General features: G+C 38.4%; 1 protein-coding gene across 1 annotated transcript in view; it reads right to left on the minus strand.

Moving 5' to 3' along the window:
• Nucleotides 1-1,273: 1,273 nt before the first annotated feature.
• GRK6 (G protein-coupled receptor kinase 6) overlaps nt 1,274-15,242 on the minus strand; it is a 51,890-nt gene continuing 37,921 nt past the window's right edge. Inside the window, exons 10-16 of the mRNA XM_063447314.1 lie at nt 10,167-10,204; nt 9,953-10,042; nt 9,655-9,863; nt 7,807-7,944; nt 7,454-7,591; nt 6,937-7,071; nt 1,274-2,750 (exon numbers count right to left, since the gene is read on the minus strand). Of these exons, the coding sequence (XP_063303384.1) occupies nt 2,700-2,750; nt 6,937-7,071; nt 7,454-7,591; nt 7,807-7,944; nt 9,655-9,863; nt 9,953-10,042; nt 10,167-10,204 (799 nt within the window). The 3' untranslated portion in view covers nt 1,274-2,699. The remainder of the gene's footprint in view (nt 2,751-6,936; nt 7,072-7,453; nt 7,592-7,806; nt 7,945-9,654; nt 9,864-9,952; nt 10,043-10,166; nt 10,205-15,242) is intronic.

The raw sequence follows: 15,242 nt of genomic DNA on the forward strand, positions 1-15,242 counted from the left end.
TTCCTATCCCTGTCTCTCTCCATACACAGCGCCACCTACTGGCCGGCGTCGGTATTGCAGTCATTTTAAATCTCACGAAAATTAGCAGAACAAGCTGAAAAATCCAGGGGGGGGGGGGGGGCAAGTGCCCCCCCTTGCGGACGCCCATGTGTGCAGGATATACATTTTGAGAGTTAAGAGTTGCTAACTTATCGCTTCTGCCACCGATCACTGCTTTCTTGTCATTGCATACTGGCAATGTCCCAGAATGTGTGGGAACACCAGTCACATTACAAGCCAATGCCCCATGATATCCTGACTGTGCTGGGCTGCCAGTAACAAAAATTGTCTGCTTAAATTTTAAAACAAGGCATAAAAATAAGAATATCTACTGTTTGCAACAATTTTATTTTAAAGATGCAAATGGAAATGATCTCTCTACTGGTTTGTTGCAAATGCGTTTATTTCTTAAAAAGATAAAAATGATTCATAAGTGGTCTGGCATATTGTACACAATCAGCTGTCCTGGTAAAGTTGCCAGACAATCTAAGCAGAAGCAAGTGAAGTGTGCACAGAATGAAAATCTGTGACACTTTTTTTTGGATGCATGCTTGTATTGGCCTGTAAAGTTAATTTGTGTTGAGCAATAATAACCACAATTTAGAACTGCAGTAAATTAATCAAATCTCCATCCAAGAAAAAGAAAACCAAATCTTGATTCATAATGGATTTCTCACGAACATTCTTATCACAGATGGCCTGGTCTTTCAACATCACTTGTGTAATTTCTGGTGATGCGGATATCTTGGATGGAATAATGTATGGAATAGTAGAATGGTAGAGTAGCAAATCTGGTTCATCTGTGCAGTTTGATGCATTTCCATAACAGTCATACTCTAGGCCAGAAGTAGCTATCAGACAGTCCCTCAGCTGTGGAAACATAACTCCCAGTGTGCTTGTCAGCCTTAAAGTGGCTACTTTTGGCTCTCCATGGTCCAGAACATTGTAAGACAGATCCTAAAATGTATATTTAATTTCAACCATGGTTTTGAGAGAGATGCCATGCTTAGATATGTATTTAGAGGCAGCTACTACAATGTGGATATACTATTTTAGTTCACAAGGCAATAAATATGGAGTGTCAAGGAGGCAGACTAACATGTAACGACTGAATACATGGTAGCTCTCATGCATCTTAGGAGGCCCTCTACTGGTCATCTACAGCAAAATATTCACACAAAATGCAATTATGTTTTTTGTTTTTAATAAAATTATTTATTTTTTTGAAAAAGAAAAAAAAAAATGTATAAAATCCAGAAAGAAAAACAAAAATACAAATAAAACAAGTCAGATCCTCAAAGATGGGAAATTACTTGAGTGCTATACTAAACCCATTAACAAAAAAAAAAATTAAAAAAAAAAAATTAAAAAAAAAAAATTTTGACAGCAGCAGCACGGGAAGAAAGTAGTGCTCTGGAAACAAGTACAAAGGCACATGTGTCAGAATCATTTGTAAGGCTTTATATTCCACACCTCTACCAAGTAATAGGAGTAAGAGTAGATATAGGCCTTTTTGCATGCTTAAAAAAAAAAAAAAAAAAAAAGTCAAAGATGAGTTATGCACAAGAAGCAAAGCTATGCATAGGAATGTTTTTCTAATAACCAGAAGGAGTATGATATTATTGTATCACAGCACATTGGAGTGGGTGATTTGTGCTTTGGTATACCTCCTACAACTAGGATGAGAGGAGTGGACATATAACAGAACTTGGAATAAGTTCTAAAACCCTGCTCTACCCTGTGCAAAAAAAATAAAAAAAAATATTTGCTTTTATCAGCTGGTGTCACGCTCTGAAAAATGAATGGTTTATTGCAGCTTTAGTGAAGCATGCATCTAACCAATGAAAATTGCCACTTACAATGGTCCTTTCAACTATTCTGGAAGAATTGACAGGTAGAATTGACTTCTATTCGCCTACTATGGTCCTTGAATGCATAAATAATGTGTGATTTAACAGGACAAAATATCAAAACAAACATTTGCTTTTAAAACACTAAGTTACCAGTGTGAGACACAAAAAAAATGTAAATAAATTAGGGTTTATGATATATAGCTCATTGGTTTTTATGTTTTTTGTTAAAAAAAAAGTTATTTCACATTTTTTTTCTGAGTTTCAGCAGGTATTCATTAACAAAACAAAATAAAAAAAAATATACATGTATATATAATTTAAACGAAAAAAAAATGAAATGCACAATATATTGGAGCCATTTCTATTCTTAAAATTTTGATTTGTAGAGGAAAATGTTCGTTTCATTAACTTATTATTTGACATATATGTAAATATGCTAAAAAATAAAATAAAAATCTCTTAACACACATACACAAACAAAGGATTCAACTTTTTCGAGGATATTTCCTTAAGCATAGTTGTTCTTGCTTGGCCAGTGTAATAGTCCTTTGGCCTCTGGTAGCAAGGGTATGTGGTGTTATTGAAGTCTATAAGATGGGAATAGGATTTTTAAAACCACTGAAAATATACATTCCTATAGTTATACATCTGAATTTAGACATTACAATATTATCTTTAACACACCGGCTCCGGGAGAAACTGGAGGCACTGTTCTGTAACCCCTTTAAGCAGGAGTGTATGGCTATGAATGTGCAAAAAATTGTAAACTGGTTCAACTTTGAGAAATCTTCTGAGGTTCCGTGAGAGCTATAGGCGAGTTGGTTCATCTTCACTGTCACTACAATTGCCACAGCATTCCTAAAAAGAGTCAAGCACGATCAGAGATTAGAAAGGGGAGGAAAATAGAACCTGCATGTTTCTAAACCGCATTCTGCACGTGGAGATTGTGCAACAAAACATAGCCCAGCCAAGAAAGGTCGTGGAATATGAAGTACCAGTGCCAGATACAAAGGAGTAAGAATATTACTTTTCTCTCTCGGTTGTTCGTGTGGGGGTTCGAGTGAGTTCAGCCTTATGTCTATGGCCCCTTTCTCCTGCTGCTTAGACACCCATGCCTCCCAGTGGGCCCAGCCTTCTATCTTTTTATGGGCTCTCATGGAGCCTAGGTGTGCCATTGTCTCGTATTGACCATTAGTGGTGACCTGTACTATACTGTAATTTCCATCTTGCTAGATATCTTGGTTGATTTCCACTTTCTCTTAGCTTCAACCTAAAGTGGGGTCTCAAGTCCAGATATCATTAATAAGAGGCAAAACAATTAATTGAGCATAGTGGAGTGCTTTACTGCTGTGAAAGCCAAAGGTCCTCTAAACACAATTTTCAGAGTTTGCTCTATGTTCTATTTTTTGTTCACTAGAAAGTAGTTAATTAAGTACCACTGGCCGGGAGAGCACACCTGCAAGTAGTGCTCATTGTTGTTTTATATAATGCTTTCCACTCTTTTAGATGTACGGTTTTCACGAGAAACTAGTTATTTAACAAACATTGATAAAAAGTTCTACATAAAACAAAATCACCCAGAGTACTTTCCATTAAATATACATTCCCACCTTAATAACAACTTACCGTAAGTTCTTTTAAGTAATTTTGGGGCAGGAGTGTCTGCACGTTCCTCTATGTACTACAGTATGAGGAAGGTTTATTCTAGCGACTGGTGGTAGTTTGAGATAATTTTTTACTTTGGCTGGGGCTGTTGGTTGTATTTTGAATCTGTATATGGTGCTGATATTGTATAATGTCAATGTATTATTAGGCTTAAAGGGACACTATAGTCACCAGAACAATTACAGCTTATTGTATTTGTTCTGGTGAGTAGAATCAGTCCCTTCAGGCTTTTTGCACTAAACACTGTCTTTTCAGAGAAAATGCAGTGTTTACATTACAGCCTAGGGATACCTTCACTGGCCACTCCTCAAGTGGCTACTAGAGTTGCTTCGTGTGGCAATGCTGCATAGTGTGCAGTACTGTCATTCAGTGTCTCCATCCTCTGCAAGAAGACACTGAATGCTCCTCATAGAGATTCTGATTCAATGCATTTCTAGGAGGAGATGCAGATTGTCCAGGGCTGTGTTTGGCTTGTGCTGGCTCTGCTCCTTGACAGTCTCAGCCAATCCAATGCTTTCCTATGTGAAAGTATTGTGATTGGCTGAGAGAATTACTTTCTTTTTTTTAATTCTCTTTTATTTCTTTTATTTTTCAAAATACAATGTACAAGTCAAGAAACAAAGATGTACAATAGTCATAGGTTAAGCAGATGCATCGGAAGGCTGCAAGCCTGAGAGAATCACTTCTGATGAGGTCAGCCAAGCAGGCCGATCAAAGCAGCAGACTGGAATAAATATAAGATTTTTCTATATTAACGGGTACGGGGGGGGGGGGGGGGGGGGGGGAGCTATATTGTAGTTTTAACACCATATGGTCAGGATACACGTTTCTGCTCCTGACCCTATAGTGTTCCTTTAAAATTTGTATCAATGAAGAAGGATTGTCTTTCTTAATTACTAGGGGATTTATGGTAAAGAGTAACCTAATGTGTACACTTCCTTTATTGCAAATTCTGTTTAAGACAGATTTAGACTGTTAATTTAACTTCTCTCCTGCTCTGTTAATAGCTTGCTAGACCCTGCAGATGTCTCATGTATGTAATTAAAGTTCAATTAGCAGAACTGGAGACCTACTTTATTTTTTTAAAATATATATATATTTTTTTGAAATGCAAGTCACATCTAATTGAAAATAAAGTTATTTTGTTTTCATGCAGGCAGTGTCAGTCACAGTCACCGGAGGTGTGGCTAGTGCTATATAACAGAACAAAAGTGATTTAACTTTTAAAGGGCAGTGAATTGAGCAGTGAGACTGCAGGGGCATGATCTATACACCGAAACTGCTTCATTAAGCTAAAGTTTTTTTGGTGACTTTAGTGTCCCTTTAAGCTGAACATTTTCAACAGAAAAGGGGGTGAATAGAGGTCACTGAAATGGAATGAAACTTACAGTCCAGAATAAAAAAAAAAAGGATTATTTTCAGGACTGCAGGTATCAGTTGTTATGGAGTGTTTCTTTAAGCATATTATGAATTAGATCATTTAATCCAGTCAAAGGTCTCAGACCACAAATCTTATTTTAAAATGTCTTGGGTGTAAGAATCCGCCCGCAAAAAACTGGAGGTAGACAGCAATTTACTAATAAAATAAAAAGTGTGTGTGTGTGTAATGTCTGAAGGCATTCATAAATTAATGCTAATTTGTTTAACCCCTTAGGGACACATGACATGTGTGACATGTCATGGTTCCCTTTTATTCCAGAAGTTTGGTCCCGGCATGTAAAATAAAAAAAAAAAAAATCAGTGTACGTGCACATGGGCATGTGTGCATGTCTTGATTAAATTTGTCTGATTCAGAAATGACTCCAATCTGTTCAGAACACCGCCGCCCCCCCCCCCCCCCCACAAAAAAACATGTTAAATTATTTATTTATGATTCATTTATAAGACACCATTAAGATATATGAGAATGTTTGCTCGTAAATCATTTTAAAAGTTTTTTTTCTAACGGATTGGAATAATTTCTGATGCAGAGTCAAAAGAATTGAATCAAGGCGTATGTGTCAATGCAAGAACTGGGTGTATTGCATGGCTTGGTGTTGGGGGTCTGTAAATTAAGTCTGTGTGCGTTAATGTAAACATACAGGTTTTCGGTCAGTGTACAAATGCAGTGATTTTTTTTGTATGTAGTGTCAGTGTGTGAATGCAGAGTTTTATTTCCGAGTAATATAATGATTGTAAATGCAGGCGTTCACTAATCACTATACAAGACAGACCCGCAAAAACAATTACATAAACAAACTAAATCACCATAACTATAGAGTGAATGCCAGAGGACTGTGCTTCCAGTTGCTATCAAGTGTGTGAGTGAATTCAAGTGCGTATTTATGCCCATTGACCGTATTGTGGGTTATGCAGATTGTGCTTGAATGCAGGGGTGCACTCATGCAAATTGACAGTGTGTTTAAATGCAGGTGGAATTATGCAGCTGTTAATGTGAAGTGTGTGTGAGCAAGAGGTGTACTTTTGAGAATATGGCGCTCTGTGCTGCATCAAAGAACTGTTTAGCACCAGTTGATGGGACATATGCATGGACGGTATGGGATCTGCCCAGTTTCATCCCCCCATCATCAGTCATTTACACCTATTTTCTTCATTTGGAAATATATTTGCTATATTGATTCCCTAAACAAGTTGATCAAGTTAACAAATGGCATACTGCATACTTAATGTGTTAAACATGGATACATTCCATCAACTTTATTTTCTCATAAGCTATTTGGAATACTTCAGATTCTACATCAAGAAAATAAAAATAAAAAAGCACTACTTCTAGTGTACAACCAACATTTCCCAATTTAGTAAGGACAGTCCCTATTCTGGGCACAAATCCAGATTTCCTAGAAGCCCAGAACAGAATAGATCTTCACAGCAACACAACAAGCTGCAATACGAGTTTACAAATTAGGCTGTGGAAACAGGATTACAAGATTGATTTTGTTCTAAAATACATAAATGATCACTAGTAGGGCATATAGTTCCATAAAACGTATGGAATAGGTAAACATTGGGAGGCTAGTGCGCATGCGCAGCAAAATGCTGTGCTGGGCCAATCAATTGGTCTCCTCTATGAGACAATATAATTGGAGAGACAAGTTCATCGAGAGGTATGTAAACTCTGCAATGTATACATTGCCGTTTTTGCAGAAGGCAATGGCACCCAGACCACTTCATTCAGATGAAGTGATCTAAATGCCTACAGAGTCCCTTTAATGGGTGTCTACAGCAGGAACGCGTGGAGAATTTTGAGGAGTAACAGGTCTGTTGTCATTGTGGCATATACTTTACAACAGGAAACTATTTCAGTTTTTTCACAACATTATACTACAGAACAGTGAATATAGACTAGCAGTTTACAACGAACAGATGTCTGGCTACTTACCCGTCTGCTAAAAAACCGCTGCAGCAGGCCTTTTTTTGGCTCTGGTGAAGGAAGCCCCCTCCAGTCTAAATCAGGGGGAGTGCCTCCATCTGTGGGCAGCGCACTCAGATCCCAAAAACAATCAGTGTCAATCATCTGAAATGGGATTAAGACAGGATCATCATAAACATGTTATATATCCACATCACAGACTCCTGGGGGGATATATCAAAATACTGTGAAAGTTGGACAAGTCCCATCTAAAACATCACTTGCATTGTTTGTTCTTCAAAATACAATTAATGATAAAAGGAGGTTAGGTTTTAAAACGCAAAACATATCTTTCTGTAAAAATGTATGGGTTAAAATGATAGCTTCTCTGTTGTTGTTACAACAGTCTCTCCTCTCAAAGAATAAGCGTTAACTCAGATTTTAGGCTTTTTGCCCTATTAGGTGACTAGATCACAGCTTAATCTTTGTTACGTATACAAACAAACGTTATAGCGGTGACATGCTCTGCCTTCTTTTTCTATATTACCTCATTCTGCCAGGGGATGCACACACTGCCGGTGGCAAACTTGAGATAAAAGTCACTGTCAGTCTGCTCCAATTCCACCCCTTTTACAGTAGAGAACTGTTCTATATCCAGAACATCTTTACAATAAATGGCCTGAGGCTGCAAAATAAAATGAAATAGAAAATAAAAACGCTTTACACCAGCACAGCCACCAATAAGAGTACATTAAAAATATTTACATTGTCATTCCACAATTTGAGTAATAAAATCATGTTTTAAATACTGTTTTATTAAGTTAAAGGCCATTCATCAGCTCAAGGTAATTAGGCTGGTCCATTACTTATGCCAAGTAAGGTGACACGTGATGTACTTACATCTGGTTTAAAAGGCGGCTCCAAAATCCCAGCTTCAAGCCTCTTAAAATTAATATTTTTAAACAGTGGATGGTCTTTTACTTCCTGAGCACCTCCTCCACAGCATCCTAAACGCTGCTTAGGGTCTTTACATAGCAACTATGAATAAGAGATAAAAAAAACAATCACAAGAGTAAAACCACAATGAGATGTTAAAACTCTCCATGCTGGAATCACATCTATATGGATTATGAGTCACACACTGCCTTACATTACAAAGAAAGAAAAAAAGAAAAAAAAGGAATACATTAGAGTTTGTTTGTTTAGATTTTTTTAACCTAAGTGGGGTAAAACTGTTAATTTTTTTTTTTTAAACTAAAGACAGCAATTTGCATGTGTGATTCTCTGTAGAATGCTAGTATTACACTGCAGGCTAGTGGTGTGAACTGATGGCTTCTCCAGTCACTTCTAGGCTAGAATTACCAAGACTATTTGTAAGCCAAGTGCCAGCAAAGAATTATGGGAAATTCATTAACAGCTGGGAGGCCAATGACAAAACTAGGACGAACCTATAGAGTAGTTATACAATTAACAGTGTTTTAGATGCCCCAAAGACGTTCATATTCAGTCAGTAACATACAACACAAGCCATTAGGCTGTCATGGATTCTACGCTTTACATGTTCACCTGATAAAAGCGCTCAATTTAAAAGTAAATTTAAAGTTTGCCATTAATTTACTACCTTCATGCAAACGAAGAAAGAGAAGATAACATAACACCTTCTTTAATTGAGAAAAGTAACGAAGCACAGGTTTCATTACAGGTATCTTAAAATAAATGAAAATAATTCAAATGGGCCGATATGTGCAGAGACTACCTATGGGGGGGGGGGGGATACAAATTTAAATTGCAGATGCAAAGTTGGCCAAACAAAATGAGTAGATGGGTTAATTCGGTTTCTTCATATGCATAGAGAGATTTGCCAACAGTCAATTGGAATATTTTGTAATACTTTTTAACCCTGCACAATGCAGTGCTCTTTCCTTGGCAGCGACAGTTACGTTTTTTTTTTCTTCAAGGAAATGACCCAAGTGCAAAAAATTACAAAAATAAAATAAAATAAAAAAAAACCTTGTTTTCCTTCACTGTCATAAAGGACTTGTACTCTCTAAGCTGGAATACAGAAAGACTTTGATGTGGCTGACCAGAGATTCTGCTTTTATTTGGATCATGAAATTGCATGAGTAGAAGCCGCTTAGAGGTTTTTAAGAAACGTAGCCCGATAAATCAGTGTAGTGAAAAAGCAAAGCAACTTGCAATATTAAGACAAGATCACATTACTTCCTGTCTACAGATAGAGACTATTGTTTGCATGCAAATGTGGTTCACCACAGAATCGCTTCCCTGGCAAATGTTAACATATGAAACATGTCCTACGTTCTCAGAGCTATGCGAAGACAAATTTTCTATTGCACCCTAAATGATTACATTCATAAAATAAAAAACATAGACACAATACTAGAACATTCGTTTCATTATGTGTGCTTCCTCCTCTGTTCCAAGAATCAACTTATAATTTATGTAGATCAAGATACAACATTTCACTTTCAGAGGATTCTTAACTTCTGTATACAGAAATGCAGGTATAAAGAGAGTGAGAGTAGAGACATTTGTTACGTTACATGTAGTAAAATGCTTTCAGCACTGCTCAATCTTTTTTTCCAAGCTTGAATGGCTAATTTTCAATTAGATGCAAACCCTTAAAGTTACAACACGAACACAGAATTTGGAAACATTACTTACGCATGTATAGCCCTCGTGTTGAAAGAGATGACATAAAATATTACCAAACCAGGTTTCTTCACTCACCATGGTACAGAGAGACTTTGCGTCTGAAGAGAACTTATCAGAATAATCCTCCTGCCCTTCCTTAACCAGGCGTTCCACTTCCTCTCGTTTTATCTTCCTTTTCCTTTGCTGGAACGGAGATTGTCCTTCGATCATTTCATACAATAGACAGCCAAGTGCCCACCAGTCTGGGCTGAATGTATATCGCTCATTCCTAACTACCTCCGGTGCTGAAAAATAAGTCATGGTCGTTTTCATTGTGCTACCATGTACCCTCACATTACCCAAGCATCATATTCTCCAGAGATCTTTCACTTACCCATGTAGCCAACAGTGCCTACTCTGCCTTTGATGGTCTGATCTTCCGGGATTTGAACAGCAAGCCCAAGGTCTGAGATTCTAATATGCCCTTTGTCATAATAGAGAAGAAGAAAAAAAAAAAAAACAAGTTGGATAAAAAGCAAATTACAATATTCCCAATACAAGCCATTGAATAATCAAGAAAAGATTATCGTGTAGAAATTAGCACCTACCGTCATCATCCAGCAAAATGTTTTCAGGTTTCAAATCTCTGCAAAAAGAGAGTGGCTTTTTTTAGATCGGGTCAACTTTTACACAAACTCCATTTAACATCAGTATGGAAGCACAATTTGAAAGAATTAATTGGCAAGGCTTCATGGACAACTTGCACGTGTGAAAAAAAAAAGTGATTATCTTTTTGGACTGTTTTTTTTCAAAGATAATGACACTTAAAGAGCCAATATATTTTAGCCAAAATTATTTTGAGTTCATCAGATTTGCCCAGTACATAAGTGACAGTTTGACTGCTAATTGTGGTTTACGCTGGGAGGTATTATCCAACAGGTAAATAATGAAGATGAACCTTACCATGACCATTAGTTTGGCCTACAGTACAGCAATGAGGAAGCATAACCAGCAAGTGTAGTTGACTAGTTGCTGAATGTTGTTCCTATAAAAGTAGTAAAAAATAAACTTTCCAATATTTATCAAAGTGATCTCTACATATACACAAACTTACTAGTCAGACCTCACAGTCTACATGTTATCCAGCACTTCTCATAATCTTGAACAATTTTCTAGAACCTGCAAGAATTGCATTCTATGCTCCTATCTTCAGGCACAATTCTGCAACAATTATGGGGTTATTCAAACTGTAAACAGAATTTGTCTAAAGTTTTCATTTGACTTTCAATTCGCCTACAATTCTCATTTTAGTGAATAGTCCTGTGTGTGTTCATGGTGGGAGCATGGTTGAGAAATCATATCTACACTCTAGATTGAAATTTCAATTAGAATAAGTTTCAATTAACGTCTGTCAAACAAATGTTTTGCGAAGTGAATGGATGATCCTATCCCAATAGATCTGTCGAATTTAGCCCTGGAGAGTAGATATTCACCCATAGCAAGTGTGCCACTATATATTTTCTCTCTCTACCCTTCTCTGTTTTATACATATGTATCGACACCCAACTACATGTTGTGGAACCTTTATTGAGAGGTCTGACAAAACATCTCATTTTGTAAGTGTGACACTACTTTGCACCTTTTTTCTACTGCACTGTGCACTTTACACTTTTTTTTATATATTTCAGCACAAACACATGAGAGTGATATAAAAAGGGTATTTTGCACTGTATTAAGATATTGCAATTTTTGCACAAATAAGTGTTTGAATTTTCACTTTATAGACACAGGGGATTTTTTTAATTTATTTTTTTATTCAATTTGTGAATGTGATTTTATTGGATTAACATTTTGAAGGTGTAGCTATGGATTTTTATGTATTTCCTTGAAAAAGAAAAGTGTCATAAATTCACCTGTCTAATTAGCTATTACCATGGACGCTTTAGACTAGAAGTGGTCAGTAACGTTCAAGGCCTGGCTAGTAGTGTAGGACATCAAGATAAATACAGAGTGTAGGTATAGAGAGCGTTTTTTTGTTTTTTTAAAGGGATCATATAGTGCCAGGAAAATAAAGTTTTCCTGGCACTGTGAAATCCAACCCCTCCCTTGCACCCTCTCACAACACCCCTCCCTCCCATGGCTGAAGGTATTAAAACCCTTTCAGGTACTTATCTGTGTGAACGTCCGCCTGGCACCCCCGCCAACAGATGCTTCGTAGCTGACGCAGAGGACCGTAAGCACCGTTCCGGACACCACAAGCACCGCAGACTCCACAACCGCCGTAGCTTAGCAGGGATCTCGCCGCCTTCCTCCCACCCTGGACCAACCTCTGATATCCAGGACAGTGTGGGAAAGGTCTCTCCTGATATAGCAATTGCCTTCCAATCACCAGACCAAGCTACGTGTTGAGGGTTATGCAGGACTCAATTTTTTATGGTGCCACAGCTGGCCTTATATGCAAGTCCCCATGCAAGGGAACACCCACCTGGACCTAATGGGGCACGGGGTTACAAAGTTGACAAACTAATAGAAACAGTTTTACAATGCCTGACACTCCCACACACAGCACACAATCCCTCCCCTCTGCATGGGGGATAATTGAGTATTAAAGTACTGTATGCTAAAAAATAATAAAAAAAATAGTGTTTTTTTTCTGCCTGGAGATAATTGAGTTAAAGTCCCATAAGTACCCCTAAACACAAAATATCCCTGTGTTCGACTATATGAACGGGGACCACCCAGCCGTTTGCCAATTTGGCTGCGGTTAACTACCAGCCTGGGAAGTAAATAGGCTGCACACTCCACTTGCATGTGGTCCGGTGGTTCGAAGTGGCACTTCGAAAGTGCTAAGAATAATTGTACAAAGTCCTAATCGGTACAAATAGGTTTTTTTTTTATTCACAATAATTTAAAGAGGCCATAGTCACAGGGTAAAAGGCTGGCAAATAGTCCCCTCCAAACCCCAGTGGCGAGGTAGCTTTCGACATAACCTGAATCCAGCGACTATGTTTCTCGGTGCTGGGTCACACTCCACCCACGCTCCTTACCCGCCGTCAGACGGCGGGGGAGATCTAATGCGCGTGCGTGGCAATGGCCGCGCTTGCATTAGTATCTCCCCATAGGAATTATTCAATGCTTTCCTATGAGGCAAAACGGACTCTGGAGGTCCTCATGCATAGCGCGAGGATGTCCAGCGTCAGACCAAAATTCCGGAAGACCCTCTAGTGGCCGTCTACCAGACGGCCACTAGAGGAGGAGTTAACCCGCAGAGGTAATTATTGCAGTTTCCCAGAAACTGCAATAATTACCACTGTAGGGTTAAGGAATCATGGTACATAGCACCCAGATCACTTCAATAAGCTGAAGTGGTCTGGGTGCCTACAGTGTCCCTTTAATCTCATATGGCATTTAATTTTACACTTTTATGATACACTGTTCAGTAAGATGTTTCCTATTTACCTTCTTTCAGATTTTAATCCTTCGTTGATGAAGTTCCACTTTTTCTCAGAGTATGCTTATATATCCTTTTAGTTTGGAAGTACGTTAGATTACTACCAAAAAATACCTTATACCAAAACGAGAAGCAACTGAATGTTGATACTATAAATATGCGATTTTGATACAGTTTTGCTGATAATATTTCTAATTGAAACAAGAGAACTTCTGATTTTCAGGCCAGACCCTTACATCTAGGCTATACTGCACTTATGGTTAAATTTCTACAAATCATCGCAAAGATTTAACCAGGACTCTCCAACGATCCGAAACTAAAACTAAATTTAGAGTTTCACAAATTTTCAAGTATGTCCCGTGGTCTATAGGTTTCTACATGACTATTTCATGCTCATTTTACTGCTCTAGAATGAATGAAAGGAAGTACTGAAATTGTGCAAGGAACCAAACCTGCGACTCTCAGATATGTCAAATTGAATCCTATCCCCGAGATGATTGGTATAAAAAGTCTCCTTACAACACCCACCTTTTCTCCTCAACAATACTCTTCACTTCCCCTAGAGGATGGCAATAGATCTGGCACACACAATGTATCCTAACCATGTTCCACTGCTTCCTACTGGTATCTGTGGCCGAGCCAAATTACATGTTGACGTTCTTAGAATGCCTGTGCTGTTTGTTCAACTTCACTTCTACATTGGATGCCAAGGCTCTCGGAATTGATTCAAAATTATGTATGCACTCTTATTGGGCAGTGCTATTATTATTTATAAAGCGCCATTAAATTGCGCAGCGCTGTACAATAGAATGACTAACAGACATTTTTGCAACCATAGTAATCCAGGTGCTTATCAGGGCCGGGGTTGGCAAAACCCAGTTTAGTAGATTAAGGCCTCTCTGTAGGCCGAAACGTTGCGGTTTTCGTTACCATAAACCTGCCTTCCTACAGCAATCCTGAGTGCCTGGATGTAATTTATTTTATGTATTTATAACCAGACCAGATTTGAGCACACAGGAATAGAGGGTTGAGGGCCTTGCTCTTGCTAGAGGGAGTGGGGTATAGGGACACAAAAAATAACGGTAGGGTAGAAAAGTAGGTTGCTATAAAAGTATTCAGTGGGGGCTTAGTGGGTATTTTTTTATTTTAATGGCAGTTGCAGAGGAAGTAGGTGTGGGGAGGAAAAGCTATTAATACTTTAATTGATACACTTTTCTGAAGTATTTAATTTTTAGTGATATTTTGGAATGGAGACTGGGTAAGAGTAACGGAGCAGGAAATGGATTTCCACAAGAACTGGGTAGCCTTAGAAAAGTCTTGAAGGCGAGCATCAGAGGTGGGAGTATGTGCTGAAGATAGACGTAGGTCTTCGGCAGAGCGTAGTCCCTACACGGGACATACTTGTGTATTAGGGCGGATAGTTAGGTTGGAGAAGCATTATTCAGAGATTTATAAGCAAGTACCAGAATTTTAAATTGAGCCCTGTATCTTACAGGAAGCCAATGTAGGGATGGACAGAGATGGGAGGGGTGAAAAGTGCGGGCGGACAGGAAGATGAGCCTCGCCGACACATTCATTATAGACTGTAACAGGGCTATGGGACAGATTGTGACTTTCTAAACACATAGTAATTTATTACATCCTACAAAACAGGGTCACGGACATGTAAGTTGATTATACCAGCTACCTCCTGTAAAAACACAAGTAAGGGAAAAATCTCATGTACACTGATCAGCCACAGCATTAAAACCACAGAGAGATGAAGTGAATAACATTGATATCATTACAATGGCACCTGTCAAGGGGTGAGATAAATTACGGAAGTCTTGGTGAGTACCTACAAAAAGTGGTGCAAGGAAGGACAACCGTTAAACCGGTGCCAGGGTTATGGGTGTGCAAGGCTTGTTAATGCACGTAGGATGCGAAGGCTAGTCTGTCTGGTTCGGTCGCACAGACAGTAGCTCAAATAGTTAATGCTGGCCATTACAGAAACACGTCAGAACACACAGTGCATCTGATCTGATGAATCATATTTTCCTTTAGGTCAAGTGGATAGCCAGGTGCATGTTCGTCATTTACCCAGATCTCAATCCGTTTGAGAATCCGTGGGATGTGCTAGATCAGGGATAGGCAACCTTCGGCACTCCAGATGTTGTGAACTACATCCCCCACAATGCTCTTACACCCATAATACTGGCAAGGCATCATGGGAGGTGTAGTCCAAAACATCTGA

Source organism: Pelobates fuscus, chromosome 3, assembly GCF_036172605.1.
Source record: "Pelobates fuscus isolate aPelFus1 chromosome 3, aPelFus1.pri, whole genome shotgun sequence".
Classification (NCBI taxonomy): domain Eukaryota; kingdom Metazoa; phylum Chordata; class Amphibia; order Anura; family Pelobatidae; genus Pelobates; species Pelobates fuscus.